The following is a 19928-nucleotide window of genomic DNA, read 5'->3' on the forward strand; positions in this document are numbered from 1 at the left end:
GCGCGTAATTGGGCACCAATATCGGGTGGTTTTAGCGTATGATGTAGTATAATATATTATAAAAAATACGTGATAATACAAATGAAACGAGCTTGACCAAAAAAATGAGGTCAATAACGATAAGCATGCGTGTTGTAACTTTTCATAATATTGAAAGGGTAGAGTGTCAATTCTACATCGGGCAATTCGACATTGTGTCATCTCTCCATCGTTCAAACTGTCCAAGTGTAGCAAGTATACAAGCGCGTCAACCCTCCATCGAGTTGAATTCCTATTGTCACAACCCGCCGACATTTCCTTGACTGTTATGTGTGCTCGTATTTTTCGTTGACTATATGTTTCGCACGGAACCGCTCGTACTGGACGAAAATCTTTGAAACGTTTCAATCTTTCTACAAACCCCAACAAACCCAAGCATTCCCAAAAAATATCAAACAACTCCAAATAAGACTAAACAAACCCATACAAACCCAATAAACCCGAACCAAAATAAATTCCAACAAGTTTAATCAAACTATGGTGATAAAGGCCAGTGGCAAAAATTAAGAATATCTGTACATTGAAGTAGAATGAAGCCTTCAATCTTCTACCTGAAGGTTATTCTTTGGAAAAAAAACATTTTTTTACACACACCCTAATAAATATATACCAAGAATAATGAGATGGATTTTTTTTCAGATTGTTTTAAGAAACTAATAAGTTATGAAGTTAAAATGCTTATCGCTACGTTATGAAGAATTATCATTTCAAAAGACCATAGAGAGATTTATCATGATTGTCATGAATATATGCTCGTAGCATTATTAAATGACAAAAAATACATATAGAAAGATTGACAGGTTTCCAAAGATTTTCGTCCAGTACGAGCGGTTCCGTGTGAAAAGTACAGTCAACGAAAAATACGAGCACATATAACAGACAAGGAAATGTCGGGTTGTGACGATAGGGATTCACACTTGGCACGATGTAAAGTTGCTACACTTGGAGAGTTCCAATGATGTAAAAATGCATTGGAGAGGTGATACGATGTGGAATTGCTCGATGTAAAGTTGACACCCTGCCATTGAAAGAACGAATAAATTAAAAAAAAAACTCTTACCAACAAAATGAACGTAGCATTTATAGTTTGTAGCACATTCAAAGCAGCAAATGATAGTGAAACGTGAACGAATGTTATAACTAAAATTTTTGTTATGAGCTTGGTCAAGTATTGTCGAATTAATTTTGTTTTTTTGTCGTTTGATCTCAACGATAATCGTGTGATAACTATATGTTAGTGGTGTTCAAGGGCACTCCGTACAAATAGTGTTTGAGGGGGAGAAAGGAAAAGAAACGAAAAACAGCGAAAAACAAAAATTTTTAAGCCCATTGCGCGTTCAACGACAGTAGTTAATGGTTGTCGAACAATACTTGACCAATAATTTCCAGTGTAACATTTCGTTCGTTTAATCTTCTTTTCTCTCTGTGAATCGAGATCGTCTTGAGGCTTTGATTCAAGACATCTCTCTCTCTCTCTCTCTCTCTCTCTCTCTCTCTCGATGGACGAACAAAAATGGTACACGTAGTAGTTGAACTTTGTTGTTAAACAATAAGCAGGACTTACAACGCGCGCAGTACCCAGTGAGACAAGTCTGGCGGCCTTTTTTACCTGTACGCCCAGTCGTTGTTGGGTATGACGGCTCGTTTGTTTAACCAAAGCACATATAAATTCAGTCTGAAGCTCAGGCTGATCCAAGCACTGTTGAAGAGCATTCTGAGCGAGTACCACGTGATAATCTATTCCGGCTTGTTCCACGGCGACGGACATAAACAATTGGCAAGCCTAAAGAAAAACAAAAAATCGGTTATAAAAAAAGGTACGAAAGTTTTTATGAATCATTTTATTGATTCACTGTGCACATGAATCGGTGAAATGAGACAGTGCGAACCTTGAATAATTTGATGGCTTCGGATTGGAGTGTCTCCGATGTGAGACTCGTCAACGGGCTGGTGATATTTTCTTTCGTATGTAACAGTAACGGATGTCTCCAAAGAACGCAACTCGGATCACCGTCAGTTTCCATCAGTCTCTGGACCAATTGTTCATACTGCGTACCGGCGCTCGGTCCACCACCAGATACGACCGTCAAATGATAAAGCCAATTGTCTTTGTCCTGCTTATGCGGCATGAGAAGGTACGTTGGACCCTGATGAGTAGGAAATATACCAATCGTTCTCTCGTGAGGGCACTCGGTGTCCCTCTCTTCGCTGTCACTGTCGGACATGTGTTCGACTTCCTCGACCCTAGCGTCTCTCATATTAATCTGGCCCACTGGATTCTGCAAAATTAACGACGTATCCCACGAAATCTCAATTGGTGAGCGTCTCTTATGAATTTTTACAATGAAATTATTTTTCATCAATGTTTGAATACGCGAGGACTCACGGTGTCACTGGGGCACTTGAAGTAAAGGAACATTTTGCCGATGAGGACGCACCAGCATTTTTTGGCATGACCATTTTTCACTTTGGTCAACCATCCCTGTATCGTAGGTTTATTGTCCTCCCGACTGAGCAGCAACTTGGTCGCATTCCGTCTCTGTACATTTTGCAATACTCTTATCCAATCTTCCATCGTCGCTATACAATCGGCTGTAAGATAATAAGTCTTTTTTCCCGTTGATATTTCGAAGGTCGCGGCCCCTTCGGCCCGATTTATCCTGCATACTTCGTCCAGTAATATTTGTCCCTGTGGTTTGCGATTGACGTCGTTCTGACTCTTCCAATACGTGAGTATACCATTTTTAAGAACGAACCATCGTTTGCGCCATGTTTTGAGCTTGCCACCGAGCTTAGCCAGGTGACCTGTTTTCTCCAACGATTCGAGTCTTTTCGGGCTCTCGCCTGAAACTCTCATAAGAAGGCTCGGCATGCTGGACTCCAACGAGGTCGAGCTCAGAGCATCCGGGGGTATCGCGTAGTCTTCCGAGAGTCCCGACTCGAGCGACGTGTCTGCGGATCGAAAGAAAAATTTAGCCTCAACCACTTTGCTTCTTTGAACTTGATTCCCCCCCCCCCCCCCAAAATTTACTCAACCAACCGCGTTTAACACTTTTGCTCGGGGAACCGCTGGAACTTCTCTTTGCAGGGCTAAGACTACTCGTCGTTTTAATGCTTTTCGAGGGGCTGCTACCGCTACCGAGGGAAGAGTCTGTGTTGTCGGAGGAACTGTTCGTTATTCGCGTATTCGTTTCCGTTTGATTAGGATGTTCCTCACCGTCCGAGCTGTCGTCGGAGCTATCCCCAAACGGCATTGATCGTATTTGACTCGCTCGACCTGTCAAAGTAAAACGCGATAGACATTTTTTCCCGTTCGATTATAAATTGTGTGTTACATGAGATGGGTCGTTTAGAGAGTTTTTCAACAATTTCGAGAGGAGCCTTGATTTTTCTTACCTTTGACGGTAGCGTAAACCGGTACCGATATATCACAGTAGCCCTGTGAATTGTGCGCGGTAAGATTGTGACCAGTTGCGTGGGAATGTTTTGACGAACTTGTCGTGTTCGTAGTGCAGGTCGATGGTCCCGATTCTTCGTTCGCCGAAGGTCCTATGCCGAGGCCACCGTCCGCAACCTACCAAACCATATTATGGTAATCAACTATAATGACAAATTCGATAGAGTTACTCAACCAAAACAAGAAAGATAATAACCTGATAAATTTTTGCCTCCCAGCTTGGAAATCTGTGCAACGGCGGTGTGGGGGGCCTCGGTGCGGTTTGTCCACTGGCCTGAGCCCAGTTGATGCCTTCTCTGCTGGGTGTATAGATTTCAGCGTAATCGTGGATCGCTTCGGAGCTGTTGCTGTCACGGCTGCCCTCCGAGACACCGGGTATGCTTGGCAGCATAACGAGGTTTTCCACCGCAGCCGCCAATTCTTCCGAGAGTAAGCTACGATCGCAAATTTATGAGTATTAATTCATTTCGATCTCATTCAAACGTTTTTGAGCAGTTCAACATTGGTCATCGTGAGTGGATTCATTTCGGCTATTGGGAATATTTTATTATTGTTATTGACGGAAGGACGGACGATAGATCCCCGCAGGAAGTCCCAGGACGGTACAGGGTACCGCGTGTTTGGCTAATCGGGCGCCGCTATCACGTCGTGAGGCCTCCCAAAGAGAATTACATCCAATCTTTCCATTTCTTTATCTTTTTCTTTCGAAATCCTTTCCTGAAATTTTCGTTTTTAAGAATCACTCGTTATATAAATTATACATGATGAAAAATTGCGAGAAAAATTGTCTTTTCTATATCGCGCTACGAAATTCACCGTCCGATCCTGAAAGGACAGCACGGTAAAGAAAGAAAGAAAGGAAGAAAGAAAACAAAAACATATACGTAGGAAATTAAAGGAGAAAAGAATATAATATCGAGGTGGTATTTTTTCAAAAGATTTCGTTTTTTCTATTTCACCTAGAGTCCATATTCGTGGCGGCGATTCCCTGCTGTATCGTACCACAGGCTGATAGGTGCCTCCTGTGTCTCGTCGTAACTTGTTGCTCGACCGCTGTGCTCTGTACGTTTCCCGCGACTGTTTGCGGTGTGCTCTCCAAACTTTCGCTACGACGTCGCAGGGTAGGATCAACTTCCAGCGACAACGAGGCTCTCGTTGGTGCCTGGAATCGGTGCGAGTATTAAATTTCATCATTTTTTTTTTCAATTATTCATCATCCGCTTCGGATAATCTTGAACCAAATATCTGATAAGGGGAAATGATTTACTGACCGGTGGCCTCAGTCCTATGTTAGTTATGTGATTTCTCAAAAGTTCGAGTTGTTGGTTACACTTGTTGTTCTGCTCACGAAGATGCTGATTTTGTTGTTCAAGCTCCCGTAATTTGTTCGTAACCCACTCTTTGATACGAGCTGCTTTTGCTTCGACCTGACGCGCGTCTTGTAACCGCAATTGTCTCTGCGTAATCGATATTGGAGAATGGTCAATAATGGCAACGAGATATCGTCAGAGACGTCATCAGATATATATCAATTCTACGAAATTTTTTCGATAAATTCAAGCACGATTCGACTCGTCACATGATTTTCCGTCACAACCGATACTAATTCAATACTTAACTTGTAAATATAGTATATGAGGATATAAATATTTACACGAGCGTGTTACAAAATTGAGCTTTTTTCAATTTCGCTATAATTAATGAAAATCTGATGTTACCTGTTCTTCGACCTGTGTTTCTAGTTTTGATATGCAGGCACAGTGCACATCCTCGTTCTTTTCGTTTTTTACGTTTGACGTCGATGGCAAGGATGTGTGCGGCGGCGTACCGACTCCGGTTGTACTCAGACTGTATTCACCCTTCACCAGCCGCTCCTCCATCATCCGTACCTATATATCACAGAATGACACAAACATTTTTTAATTTTCATTCGTCGATCAAGAGATGATTCTTCAATGTTGTTCCAAATATTGTCGTTTTTAGTTCTCATTTTAATCATCGACTCGATCATTACAAGATATTTCTTTTTATTGTCCACCTCAGTCAGTTTCACGATCGACGGATGTATCGGAAATTGAAATTGTTTTTTGCACATAAAAAAAGGGTCGTTTAGCGAATGAGGTGCATAGCCCTAGGTGGCTGTTAATGAGTCCTCCAGAAACCGGTAGAATGTAAAATTAACATGGGAGAGCGAAGGGTTCGAGCTGATGGACGGGTTGTTGGCTGGCCCTCGTTCGGTATCGGCGTCGCGTGCAGTAAAACCGCCCCCTTCATTCGCACACAGAGACACATTTATGTACAGCCATTATGACGTAGAGGTTTACGGGAAGTTGTCGAAGCAGCTGTCAAAAATCGATATCGCTTATGTCTCGTGTATACGATGTGCTCGCTATTTACACGAAAATTTACCGAGTTGTGTTCTGAATATATTTATATATCATTGGTACACGACGGGGGTGCACAGAGTTTCAGTAGTAAAAGCGAGTAGATATGTTGGCTATGGCACAACGGGAGATTTTTCGTTATCTCTGTCTCGCTCTCCTCGAGAAAATCAATACGATACAGGCAAATCCGTGAGGGGTTCCCATCGTACTTTGCCGTTTCTCGTCTCCGATTATAGAATACTTTGGAGTTTCGAGCTCGAAACGAGCGGAGCAAGGGAGGGAGAAAGAGATAAAAAGGGAGAGAATCCTGAAGCAATGGGACCCTACGCTGGTATCATACGAGAGTGTGTATGGACCATGATGGGGTATTTCTGTCGGGCAGAATACAGTACGACGATAGTGGGTGGTCTCTCTAACATCGTCTCATTCATGTTTTATTGACCCTCTTTATTATTTTCATTTCTCTTCGTAAATTTTTTGTCCGCGTATCCATAGGGAAAATCAACATCCGAATAGCAACGAAAATGCGAACTGTACCGTCTTCAACATTAACGTTGCGTTAACTATAGTCTCGAAAAAGTCTCTCGGACGCAACGGAAAAGCCACGCGCACACCTTTCGTTACACACTTTTGTTATTGAAGAAAAAAAACACTGGAATATCGTATGAACGAAAGAAAATCTCACCCTGGCACATGTCGGACATGATAATTATCCGTTGGCGAATCCTTTTCACTTCAAAATTTTTATTATTGACACGAAATTGTACAGAAAAAATTAAAAGGTCCGCTCGATTGATCGATCGAGATCGAGTGGATGATCGCTCGATGCTTAGATCGGTGTTATCGACAATTTTTAAAGAACGTCCAAGAGCTAAAAACCGAAAATAATGATAAAGGAATGAAAGAGTATTGTGTATTTTCGTGAAAGTCAAGATGAAATCGGGTTTACAGATAACCGAAGAATATAGCGCGCGCGTACGCGCGACGTTCGAGATCGAACTAAAACGTCGGGAGTTTCCTAGAGCCCTCTCGGTGAGTCACGTTGGCTCACAGCCAAACGTTTTTCCCACTACACAGGGGGTTCTTCCGTGGGCTTTCGTCGCGTCGCGTCGTGGTGGTTGCACACTACATCCAGAGTCAGACACTCCGCGCACTATGCCGCTACGTATATATGCCACATGTATATACGCATGACAGCAAGACACGCATCTTCGTCGATGCTACCATCATTCGACGCAAAGCTACACCATGCTGAACCAAAAGATTTTTTTTTCTATATTTCCGCCCATGGTGTATAAATATTCTCTATCGAGAATTTCCTATTGCAATACTCGGGCAAAAATTCCTTCAATGACACAAAAATCTACGCGGTATATCCGATTTATTATAATTATTCATAATCATGTCCAATTCTCATTTCCATTATTTACAGTGCAATATTTGAACGAGTTTGTTTTTTTTTTATCAAAATTTTATCGAATTCGGTCGCACAGAGCATCAGTTGGATGAATAAACTTATATAGCATTCGGCAGTTGCGCTAAGTGGCATATACTTTTCCTAGTGAAAAGAAAAAAAGAAGAAAATAAAACGCTCGAAGGTTATTGCTCTCGGTGTGTGACACGGTACTTTGGTCCGAGTCTGCAGGATGAGAGAGACAGTGACAAAACTCCAAAGGATATTCCATTCGTGAATCACTCTGGCACGGTGCCACGAGGTCTGATTTTTCTCTCTCTCTCTCTCTCTCCCTCGCTCATGTACTACAAACTACCTCTCTCCCACAATAATCTTTCTGCAAGCTGTAAGATTTCTCGGACACTTTCTCTTGTCTCTGTTGTTGCGATCGCTAAATATCTATTCATTTCTCGAATAGGCATGTTGGCCATGGCCTTTGGCGACGAGGAACACAGGCGGGGACATGTCCGTCGCGTTTAGCTCGAGTACACAGATTATTGTGTATATAGATACAATATAGCGCCGTTAAATAATCAGAATGATCTTACAGAAAGAATGATGATAATGTTACGTTTACTATGATGGTAAGTAGCGCATTAATCTCCAAGAAGTTCGAAGGTTAGTCGCACCAATTGGCTCATATTTTTAATGCGCGTACATGTATTGTATTTCCAAATTTATAGTGCATCTATTGTGGCATGACGAACTGTCGAACAAAGAAAGTTATTGAAAAAACAGAAGGGAAGAAAGGAAGAAGTTTAAATTGGACGTGAAATTTTAGTCGAACGCGCTTGTCCGCGAAAGAATATAATGAACGCGGTGCGGACACGTGCAGTAAAACGATTGAATATTGATAAAACAAAAATAAGGTATATTTGTAGGCTTGCAGCTTTGATTTTCAAAATGGTATACGCGGTAGGTTTGGTCTAAAGTAAATTTTCAGAGCGAGAAAATAATGGGAACCTGTGTTCGCTGGATCGGGTAAAAAAGTTGCGAATAATAAAACTACATATAAGATGAGAGATGAGTCGACGGAATATATGATCAAAAAAATATCTGCCGGAATAAATGTGTGTAAATAATGAAGAGAGGCATGTGCGTATACATGCGAGATCGATTGATGCACAACGAATTATATTTTGAAAAAAAAAGTTGAAACGAACGGAGAATAAAGAAATAGATGAAAAAATTACCTTTCACTCGTATCAACGAGGCTCCATAATTTGTTCATCTCAGGCTTGTAAAACGAGCGAACACGAACGCAAAATCAAGAACTATCACAAGTACATATACATACACACAAAGGCAAAGGTATACACGCGCACAGCTACCCTATCACGAGACTCGTAACGCAGCGTGGGTTAGGAGAGACAAACGACTAGACCTGGAGAAATGATTGAAAATCACGTTGATTTTCTTTGGACGTTGGTCGAGTTTTATAATATCGGTTCGAGTTTTATCGCTTTGGAGCATTTGAAATAAAAGACTTCGGTAAAGACGATAGTAAAACGGTAACGCGGGGGTGTAGCTTCTCTGCCATCTTGCGGGCTATTATATATCGCCTGAGCAAAAATCAATGGTCACCCCTCTACGCCCCCCTCCCCGCCGCCCCCAGCACCCCTTGTTCGCGTCTTACGAACCAGAGAGAGGAATCCGGTGATGTAACATGCGCGCTACACGCGCGCGTATCGCGCGAACAGCGTGTGCCCTCCTGCTGCCGCTCGTCCGTGCCTTTTCCCCATACAGCCAAGACCCCAATGCCCTCCGTACTCGTTCACCACCACCTATTCTTCCGACTCTTGCGAGGACCCTCTCGTTCGAACCAACCCCGATAACTCTCCCAACTTCGATGATAATTGATCTTTATGAAAGCGAGCACGCGACGGGCGGTGACCGACGCGCCCGAGTAATTCCAACCCCTACCGTTGATCACATACAAAACTGCCCTTATAACGGCGATAACGGCCAAGGGATGATTTACCCGCGGTCGGTATGTTTTCCCCAATTTATTCGGGTCGGTAATGCAAGCTTCCTACAAATTTTCGTGCGATAATATCTCGAGGGTCTCAAAGTAGTAGAGAGAGAGAGATCGTTAGAAATGTACTCGCATCATTCGAATGGTGTGCAGCGTCGCTTTTATTAATTGATTTATGTATCTACCGTGTCAGTACGTGTGATGCGGAAAACAGTTGTTTTTACGAATGATGACAGTTTTAATATTCGAATTTATTGCATATGGGAAATACTCACTTTGTCCTCCGCTTCGTCGGCTCTGCCCTCGGCGTCGAGTACGCGCTGCTCAAGTTCGGAGAGCTGGAACATACGGGAAGAAAAACATGAAACAAACATCTGATAGATTTTAATAAGATAAAGTCAAACAAATTTTGGTGTTGCACATGGTCGATTCGTCTAGTATCGCATTCGGGTCCTCTGAGCTCTGTTTTGTAGGGTAGCGCCGGTAGCGGTAGACAAGGAAATGTATCGCGTGTGGCCTCTGGTGCGCGGGGGAGTTATTTGAAATTTTGTTCTTATTATTTGATTCGTTCGAATCGAGACACGGTGTCGTTATGATCGCGCGGGAACGGTTCAAAAAAACTCGTAAATATAGCGGGTGGTAGCGCTTTCGCAATGTTCGTACACGCGTGTGCCCGAAGTGTGCGCATACACAGGGTGATTAATTAAAACAGAGGTTAATCTTACGGTCGAGGTGAAGATCGCAGAGCGAGCGGAACGTTTTCGAGCTCGAAGTGCAATTCGTTCGCTTGCTTCTGTGCTTCTCGGTTAACCATGGCGTATAATTAGTCGACGAGGAGCAACGGAGACGGGAGGAAGGGAGGGTCACGTGCAGAGAAAAGGGCAGAGAGAGATCACAGTGCTACCGCGGAGGTCGAGGCCTCTCGCCTCTTCTTCCTCCTCCTTCTATACATCTGCCCACACAGAGGATCGCGCCGGCCTGTACACATCAAGAGACTCGGCAAAGTCTCTACCAGGAACAAGTACATTGACAGTCATGTCCGTCGTTTGCTGGTCCGAGGCTCGCCTCGAGACTATACTATCTCTGAATAAAGTCGAATCAAGTCAATTTGTTTTGTTAAAAAAGTCTTCATATGTTTTTTCCTGCGACACTATGAAAATAGATATTATTGGTACCCAGCGAATAATGTTAAAATTAAATAATTCAGTTAACGATTTATTAATATTCCGAATTGTAGGAGAACAATGAATTTTAATGAGGCTGTAGGTGATGGCAATTAATACACGTTCTTGATCTCTTTCACTTCCTTTATTATACGTACAAGTAAAGCCTATAGCTCTTGCACACTCTTTGTACGTTGTTGCAACAACGGTTGCTTCCGTACAACTATAACAGTGTAGATGGTGCGAACAGCGCCACTTATATACACACATGTATTTCACGACAAAGCTATTCTTCTCACGAATTATCAATAAATACTTGGCCTGGAATTTGAGTGTTGCACGTAATTCAGATGGAAACTTTTTCAATTCATTTGGTTGTTTCTTCGTCCGAATAACGTTAGGAGGATTGGGCATCGGTTTTTTTAAATGTTTAAAATGTTTTTGTGTTTACTAATTATTACATGACAAATTGTCCACTAATTCGTCTGGATCCGCAATGCAAGGATATCAAACAAACAAACAAACAAACAAGTCTGAGGATCGTTTTATTTGGAAAAATGAGTATATAATCATTTCGTTCATAATTTCATACAACTTTCGTTGAGCAATCTGTAAATTTATGTAAATCTGCAGTGAGAAACGATGCGTGTACGAAGAGGCTGTCAGTTTGAACGAGTGACGTTTTTTTTATTTTTTTTGAAGACGAAGGTTTTCTAACTTGGTGAAGCTCGTGGTCGTGAAGAAGTAAATCAGCGGAAGAACGAGGAGGAAAAGAAGGAGGCGAGACTAAAAGGAAAAGATCTTGGTTGACTGGCTCTTCGGGGTGCTCGCCACATTAGTCGCAAGGGGAAGGAAATAAGAAGCGGAGGACGGACGCAGAGATCGGATCTTTCAAACTGTCATCAGGGTTTGGTGGCGGTTTTCTTCATGAGCTTTTTTCCCCTCGTTCGTTCCTGCTTTCGGGACACACGTTGCGGTTAAGACGCTTCGTTGAAGGAGCACACGATGCGGGAGGAATTCATTCGACATATATGCGTATAGTATGTCAGTATATAATATATTGTTACATAGACGTACACGTACATACAAGTATCGAATGAGACGAAAGCGCGAGAGGATTCGAATTTAGCGAGTACTACATTTTTTTTTCGAGATCTTTCGTGCTCATATTCCTTTCAACGGAAACAGTATAGATTGGTGCTCAAATCGAATATAAGAAACAGATGTAGGTATCGGAAAAATTGCGTGTCAAAATAGTAAAGAAATGGGCGGTGGTTAGAGTTAAGATTATTAGAAACGAATGCTGTGAGATGTTGCACGACCGTAAAAATATCTTTCTAATAATTCTATTCTGCCTCGAATCCTCTTTTAGCAACCTCGTTAACGAGTGCGAGTCTCGCGATACTTGAGAAGAAATTCAATTCTGCAAGCCCTTATGTTTTGTAGTATATACGAACAGGAAAATCTGCTCGTTATCGAATCTGTCCTTATCCCGTCGCTCCGCGATGATCCTCAACAGCCTTGCGCGACCAAGTTTGGGAGGACGAAAGGAAGAGAGGGAGAGAGAACGTCAGTCAAGGAATTACAAAAAGATGTACGCGAGAAAGAATAAAAAGTGTGAAGGGTCGTCGTATACGGGCGTTGACTGAAAAGGAACGGCATGAGTGCGGTCTTCTTATACAATAAAGAGACCGTTATTGCCCCAGCGGCGTGAAAATGATCTCCCAAAAAAATATTTCCCTTTTTTTAAACAAATCATGTCGTAGCTCTGCTGGTCATATTTCTTTGAATTAAAAGATGAAAGGGTGTTTTTCCAACGACTAAACGCTAACATACAGATAAACTTTTTTGCTTTAATAAACTCGGGAAAAGAAGCGGGATACGTAGATCCACTGTATACATTATGTGCAGGTGTATACCCAGTAATGGAGATGATGCTAAGCCTGTAGCTGAGAGAGGACGAAAAGTCCTCTTACAACATTGGAGTTTCTCCGACATCCTATATGAGCATCTTCAACCCCCTTCTGGGGTGCGCCTGGTTCTTCATGCATTAATTATACGAGAGACGGCAAGTAGCCCGAGTGGGAGGGAGATTGTTTCCAGAAAGAGAGAGAGAGAGAGTGTTCTGATCTTCGTACTAATGGTCTGAGCCATGTATATGTACATGTACGGTTTAATAGTGTCTATATGTACACTATCATACTCGAAGCCTGGGCTTATAGCCATCGGAAAAGGGTGAAATGGAGCGTGGCAGAATGCGTGAAAGAATGCGCATCCGCTTATATCTTTCTTTTGTTTCTCTTGTAGGAAAAGCACGGGTGATAAGTTCGATAAAAATTGACTACGTATTCACAAAAAAGTATATACTCATACTCATTTTTTAGGTTTACGAAGTTGTTTGGCGATGATTTTATTAGAATTTTATGAGCAATTATAATTATTTGCTTGAAGATAAATTTGTATCTCACCGAGGACGCAATCGTGTTCGCAATTTTCATTGAATTATATATAAAATAGAGAAGAGAAGTTAAGAAGATGTACGAAAGGGCATTGTCGCGACCTCTAGGATTTGAGGGGCGCGGCCGAAACAACCCTCGCTACTCCGCGAAATCCTTCAATCTCCGGAGACTTGTACGTTAATTATACAGTGTCTGCATGGTGGAGAGAAAAGGGACGAAAGGAGGAGAAGAGTCGCCTCGTGGTGCAGGCAAGGAGTACACGGTAAGAGAATGGACACGAAGGAGCTTGGCCCCGAGGGAGAAAGAAAACGCTTCGAGCCAAGTACGGAGGACACGTGGAATAATGGAGGGACTGGCCAATAATTTACGTATATATGTACACGCGGGACAACCAAATAAGTTACCATCTTACAGTTTTATCATTGATTTTCACTGATTTCAAAATTCATTCAGGTCAATTATATATATTTATTTTGATAGTCATCGCTCCGCTGTCCTATATTTTTCGGTACATTTATAACCGGAACATTTGAGAATGGATATGAAATTCCAATTTGTTTGGGATTTGTGGAAATTCCCTGGTTTTCAGATAAGTATTGCGGTCGTATTCTTATAGTGGCACATGCATTCATGCTTTATTTCACATTTTACAGTGGATTTTGATAAAAAAGCAAGAAGATAAAAGTGATTGAGCCAACGTTGTGGCTTTCTCTCCTGTGGGATCTGTTATACTCGCTGCGATTCGTCAGTGCGTCTTTCGATGCGATTGCGAAAACATTTTTATTTTCGGATGAAGCAGAGGAACGGAACAGCGAAAAGAGAACAAAATTGTCCGGGAGAAAATTTTCTCAAGCTCCGCGGCACAGATATAACCAACGGTAAACACGCGAATGCTGGAAACATTTGTGCTGACTCTATTTCTCTCCCCATTGTTTTATCTCACCACCGTCTCTTTTATCTTCCATTTTCTGAGGCTTTGCACGTTCTCGTATGAATGCGTTGTAGTCGTACCTGCAATCGTACTCCTTGTTCACTCTTTTTTCTTCATACAACTTTTTCCATTGTCATCTCGGGCTTGCCCCGTGTACTTGGCTATGATTATTATCACTTTCGTTATTACGATCGAGAATGCTGATGCTATAAATGGGGTCTGTTATGTTACGCTTAAACAAAATCGGGCCCAGTTCTTCATTAGTTTTTGCTTCGATATAGCGTCAGTTATCGACATATAATATTTGTTTATCTCGGAATGAAAGATGAATCAAAGGTAGAAGAAGGCGACGAGGCTCACGTGCTCGCATCGAAGGTGAACCGTGAGTCAATATTTACGAACCAAGGCAAAGTACATCTTTGTAGAGCTGTAGAGAGAAGAGAACGACGAGAGCAGGTGGCTCAACAATTTCAGCAAAGTACGACGAACGTCTCGCGACGTCTGCCAGATTGGTTAGCTGTATTCGAGTATGTTTGCTCAGTGTCTGGCGAGTCATGTACATGGATACACGCGTATGTAACATAGAAATATAGCGGAGTAGGCAAAAGACGGTTTGGAGAGAGGGCTCTTACTTAGTGGCTAATTGATAATGCAGTGACTCAAGCAAGCTTGATGTTAACGTGCATCAAGCAGGGAACAACCGACGCTCCGATGCTCCTGTCCGGTTTGTAATTAAATACGCAGCCAAGTTTCAAATTTGCATGGTCCGATCAGACCTATAGGAAATTCTCAATGGAGTTACGTGATACGACGGTACACACGCTTAATATATTTACGATCAATCTAATTCTGCCAATCGAATAGAATAAAAATATTCGAATCGAAACGGATAATAATAGAAAAAAAAAAATAATCCACTTTGAAACGATTCGATGGAGCGAAAAGGAAATAAATAAAATGCGAGGTTGAAATTAGAATGGTGGGAAATGGGGTTTTTAAAATGCTGGGAAAAGTGCACGAGGAGAGTTCACGGGCGGGTGAATTTTTTTTCACCGTGTCTCGTTGCATTGCCCAAAAAAGCTTCGGAACGAGCTCACTCCTGTAACCGAAAAAAAATTAAACAGCTTTTATTCCCGCTCTACATTCGCCAATGAGCCCTCTCATTACGAGTACCTCACGGTTATACCGCGCGCCGGTTCATGGCCCTTTTATCTTTCTCCCTCGATCCCTCGACACCCTGAGATCTGCGCGGTGTAATGGCAAAAAACAACGCGAGGGCCGAGGAAAAAAGCTCCGCGAGGACAGAGCATAAAGTAAGAGCGGGTAAAAAAAAGAAATGAGGCTGTAAGGTAGGTCCGCCGCCACGATCCCTTTCTTTCGCTCTCTCATTCTCGTATAATACACACGAAACGGGTTACATAACTCCGGTGTAATAACACCAGGTGTATTTTAATTTCGGTAGGGATCTCTTGCTCACCCGACGCGAATACGATATCCGAGCTATGCGTTTAATTAATAGACGTTGGTACGTATATAGAACGGTTGAGAGTATAATAAGAGAAATGGGTATATATATATTAAGCCCCATCGCGTATTCACCGTATGTATATATACGCCTAATGTATACTTCCTCGTTTTTCCGAGCCCAGTTTTCCACGTAAAATGAAAAAAAAGAGTTTGCAACTTTTTCCGATCTGTTTGAAGGCGGGCCAAGTGTGTGACAGTAGGTACATACTTTTTTAGTTCACATTAAAATGAGAAAGATGATCGTTTATGACGAATCCGATAGTGTCGGGGCCTGGAGGCACAAAATTTCGTTGGTAAATATACTCAATTTATAATAGCGGGTTGTAGCTCTCGCACCCCCACCCCCTTCAGTCTCCTCTCGTGTCGCGTTGAATCCCTTGCCGACAATACGGCGGTGTGGTTATTTCAAGTTGGTGAATTTTACGATGGGTGTAGAGGTGCGAGTGGTCAATGGCGACTGTTGCGGTGAGACGTCCGAGAGTCTTGTGTATATAGGATAGGAAGGAGAAAGGTGGTCGAGCCAAAGTTATGAAATATAGGGTTGAGAGAGGAGGATAGCGCGGTTTTAGTCCTCGGAGGGATTTGAGGAAAATCGTAGAAAGTACGGAAACTCGCGGCCGTATTAGCCCATTTTCTGCGGGCTATACCGGTTATACCGCAAGGCCGGTGAGAGCGTGCGGAAGCGAACCACCTTGGCAACGTAAACTCTCTAGCCGTAAACGCAAATCTACGTAAGCGAGTAGTTTGTATGAGATAAAATGCAGATATAACATGGAAGGATATGGTCGGGTGGGTTATGGACCACGCGTCCACTTAAAATCTCGCGTATTTTTCTCGGGGAGCGAAAGGGCGTAATCCAAAAACTTTGACACTTTCATATCAATTGCCTTGCGCCCTTCGCTATTCCTTAACGATTCAAATGTATATTAGTATATGTCTTGTATATACCTATTTGTACATGGTTGGTAGTACAATCTGCAATACAAGTACGCGGGCATTGAACGAGTAGCGCGGTACGCAGCTCGTACTCTTTAATACTTGTAAAAGGTATGTTTGTATTTCATTGTTTTAGGGGCTCGTAGCTCAAACCTTTTGCCCCGGCGGCAAGTCCCTTTCTTTCTATCCCTTCACCTCCTGCGTTAACTCCCCACCGTGCGAGTATACTGTACGTCATGCCAAGTTGCACGTTATTGCGGCTGGAATATTACTTTCGCAAGTGCCCAGCAGCCCGACGATACGTGCCTCGCTGCTTACCAACGACGAAATTAGTTTCCATTTTTAATTATCTTTATTCCAGCTCTGGTGCAGAAACGGGCCGCAATGACGGAGAATGGTTATACTGTTTCTCTCCGTTCAGCCAATCGCTATTTTTATACCTCGTATGTCAACGCGGGTGAGATATGCGCGATCCTAATTGTGGCTATTATTATTATTATTATTATATATATTTTTTGGAAAATTAAACAACATAGTGAGCGGAAAAGTAAAAATATTGAGACAAGCTGTTTCGCGTAAAAGGAAACGAATGGGAATATGCCCCGATTTCCACTCAATCAGCTCAAATAATCGAGAAGCGCTGTGCGCGATCAGCAAGATGGGAAACTGCTAAAATACTATACTAGCGGAGACGTCTCGAGTAACCGATAAAGGCAGAGTGAGGTTTGGGGAGAAATCGCTTAAGAGAAAGAGGGAGGTGCCAGGATAGTGGCGAAGCAGGTAGGCGGGAGGAGGGACAGGTTGAAGAAACGATGGGTTATACGGGGACAAGATAAAGAAAAAAGCTAGTGCCTTGTAAAGCTCGTAACCCAGATGCGTCCCGTGAGTTTTATTGTCCTTTTACGGTCGACGTCTTGTGCGGTAGTGGAAGAAACGAGAGGCAGAGGATGAAAATAAGGAGAGTAGTCGGGGCTGGAGGATCGACGAGGAGGGCTCGGCGAGCCAAAACTTATCCTCCGACTCTTCTCTTTTTTTGCATCCTTTCGGCGAGATACTATTCGCGCTCCAACACCGCGACAAATATGAGGTCCGGAAGCTGCCAATAAAAAGGGCGGGTCCTTCGGAAGATTAAACGGCGAATTGAGCGAGGAGTATTATGCCATTTGAAGGTTCGGTCAGAGCGCGGCGAGTCCATCGAAGACATTTTCAGAGCTACAGTAGTGTAGAGTGGGTATATGGCGACGGCCTGTGGCGACCGAAAGTTGCGCGTCGACGGGAAAAGCGCTTCCAGAAATGAAAGTGGTTTTGGTGGCGGGGGATAACGAGAAAATACCCCGGAGGTATCGCACCACCGTCGATTCCTCGCCTAACCGTCTTTCATATCCCTGAGCGCTTTTTCTCGTACATATGCAGGCGCGGAAGAAAATAACCGCAAAAACGACGCGAAAATATATGATAAACGATATTTCGAAGATCGTAAAAGAAAGGTGTATGATAAAGGTCGTGGAACAGGTTATTTTTGAATGCATAAATGTTGGGATAATGCGTGTAGCGTGCGGTAATAAAAAACTGATATATTCGGTGTACTTTGGAACTTGCCTCGACGAGAATATTGTATATTAGCACGGAGAGGAATCATTATTTTGTAAAAGTTAAAGTTTTTAGAAACGTTTATTAGTATATAATCTGGCAATTTCGGTACTTTCGGTAAAAGAGGCTCGCGTCGTTATGCCTATATAGATTCGCGATTTTGGCAATAATTGTCTACAATGAGTTTGTACAATTTGATCGACGAAATCCTATTAGGGGGAATCTAAGGGAGATCGAGCTGAGGCGCAGAGCACTCTCGCGGTCAACGTAAGCTGCGAGTGGAGATCGGATTATTATATTTTTTTTTGTGATGACCAGGCTATTTATGAGCATGTTGGTTATATAGATAAGTATACAGAGGAAGAGAAAATAGAAAGAGCATTGCGAATCTTATATACGTATATACATAGAAGCCTCCTGAAAAACTTTTATATTTATAATGATAGCAGGGAGGTATATGAGCGCGAAGATGATGAGAGCTTAGACGAGGTCGATAATGCGCATTTGGACCGCAAAAAGCTGCTTACGTTGGGACCATCGCCAAAAGTGCTCCGAGCTTTTCTTCACTTTCACGATCCTTCTACTCTTTCCCTCGGGATAGACGAGAAGATATGGAGTTATATCTAACGACATTCAGTGAGAAAAGCTCGTTCGCGTTTTGGAGTTTTCGAGCGTGAATGCGAGAAGAAAGATGCGGATAAGAGTTGCTCTAAAAAGTAACCAGGCACAGATTTTCCCACGGTGCATGAGGTATCCTAGCCTAAGTCAAAAGTCTTGAAAACTTCGCTCGCTTCGGTTGAGAAGGACCAACGAAAGAGGTCAAAAATTTTAGGATATTTAATTCGGGAAAATAAGTGTCAATTTTTTTTTCTCGTCTATTGATTCTGCGTTGTTTTCTCCACCCCTCCTGCTCTTTTAAATCATGGAAAATTGCAGAGTCGAAGGAAGATATGGAAAATGGACTTTTTGCTAGCTCTCTCAATCTTCTCTGTATTCCGCTATATTCTCCGGTGTCCTTAGGTGCATTATCGATCGGAACGTGCATATGATGGAAAAAAGGACGATACGCGTATCAGCATGGTTTCTTCCATTCGAAGTAAATTAGCGGAGGAGCAATATAGGTATTATTTAATTACGTTTTTTTTTCGTATATCTATAGAGTCGTGATAGCGGTTAAAAAATTATTCCTTTCGATCGTAACAAATTACTGTAACGGTGCAGTAAATTCTCGCCTATTTTTTTCGCTTTATTCATTTCTATTTATAATTTTTTTATGGCATCTGTGCTGTTAGTTTTTCAGCGCAGCATCGCAGAGTATCGCTTTTCTGAGCTGATTGTTCTAAGCTCATTTAGTAAAACGTAAGAAACCTGTATGCGACGAAGCGAGTCTATTTGTAATGGAGAAGCCTGTGCAATTGTTTTGGGAGGTAAGAGGAGGGTGGATTTGAAATATATGTCAGGGTACTGCCTATATATGGTGCATCGGACAATCGGTCGAGGGGATTTTTCGTATCACATAGGGTAGCTCGCCGGGAACTACAGGAGAAAATACAAAAAGAGATAATTCAGGTGGAGTAGCGGAATCGAGGGTAGGACCGATGTGCGTATAGATGGAACAATGAAGAAAAGCTGGCGAGCTTTCCCACCCCATCTGACGCGATAGTATATTGGTATATATAAATCGTAGTCCGTTTGATCGTCATATTTATCTGTTTTTCTCCATCTCCCGTATCCCATATATAATTCACTCGAGATGGAGAGGTATTCTCGTTGTTGTACAGGAGTTATTGATGCTGGGATAACTCTTGATCTTTTTTGTACTCTTCTTATCCATCGCAGGAGTCACTGCAAAGCCGTTTTTTCTGTTCTTCCATTCGGGGCCCCCACATTTCCGTTCGCCGAAACTTTCGCGTATCGATGCAGGCACCACGAGCTACAATCTAATACTGGTCTTTTTCATGTGTGTTCCGTCGGCGTGGCAGGAAGCTCGCACAGAAGCGCGGAAAAGCCGGTG

At 42.6% G+C, this 19928-nt stretch overlaps 1 protein-coding gene across 9 annotated transcripts in view; it reads right to left on the reverse strand.

Annotated features, from left to right (window-relative positions):
* LOC122416356 (uncharacterized protein CG43867) overlaps positions 1 to 19928 on the reverse strand; it is a 69885-nt gene that overhangs the window by 3283 nt on the left and 46674 nt on the right. For 6 of the 9 annotated variants that reach the window (XM_043429218.1, XM_043429222.1, XM_043429221.1 and 3 more), the window contains 10 exons: positions 9584 to 9646; positions 5215 to 5385; positions 4768 to 4953; positions 4456 to 4658; positions 3693 to 3930; positions 3436 to 3613; positions 3080 to 3316; positions 2426 to 2991; positions 1929 to 2318; positions 1604 to 1822 (listed from right to left, as the gene is read on the reverse strand). In XM_043429218.1, the coding sequence (XP_043285153.1) occupies positions 1604 to 1822; positions 1929 to 2318; positions 2426 to 2991; positions 3080 to 3316; positions 3436 to 3613; positions 3693 to 3930; positions 4456 to 4658; positions 4768 to 4953; positions 5215 to 5385; positions 9584 to 9646 (2451 nt within the window). The remainder of the gene's footprint in view (positions 1 to 1603; positions 1823 to 1928; positions 2319 to 2425; positions 2992 to 3079; positions 3317 to 3435; positions 3614 to 3692; positions 3931 to 4455; positions 4659 to 4767; positions 4954 to 5214; positions 5386 to 9583; positions 9647 to 19928) is intronic. The other 3 variants (XM_043429223.1, XM_043429220.1, XM_043429219.1) reach the window with 1 other exon arrangement.

Source organism: Venturia canescens, chromosome 9 (genome assembly GCF_019457755.1).
Source record: "Venturia canescens isolate UGA chromosome 9, ASM1945775v1, whole genome shotgun sequence".
Lineage (NCBI taxonomy): Eukaryota > Metazoa > Arthropoda > Insecta > Hymenoptera > Ichneumonidae > Venturia > Venturia canescens.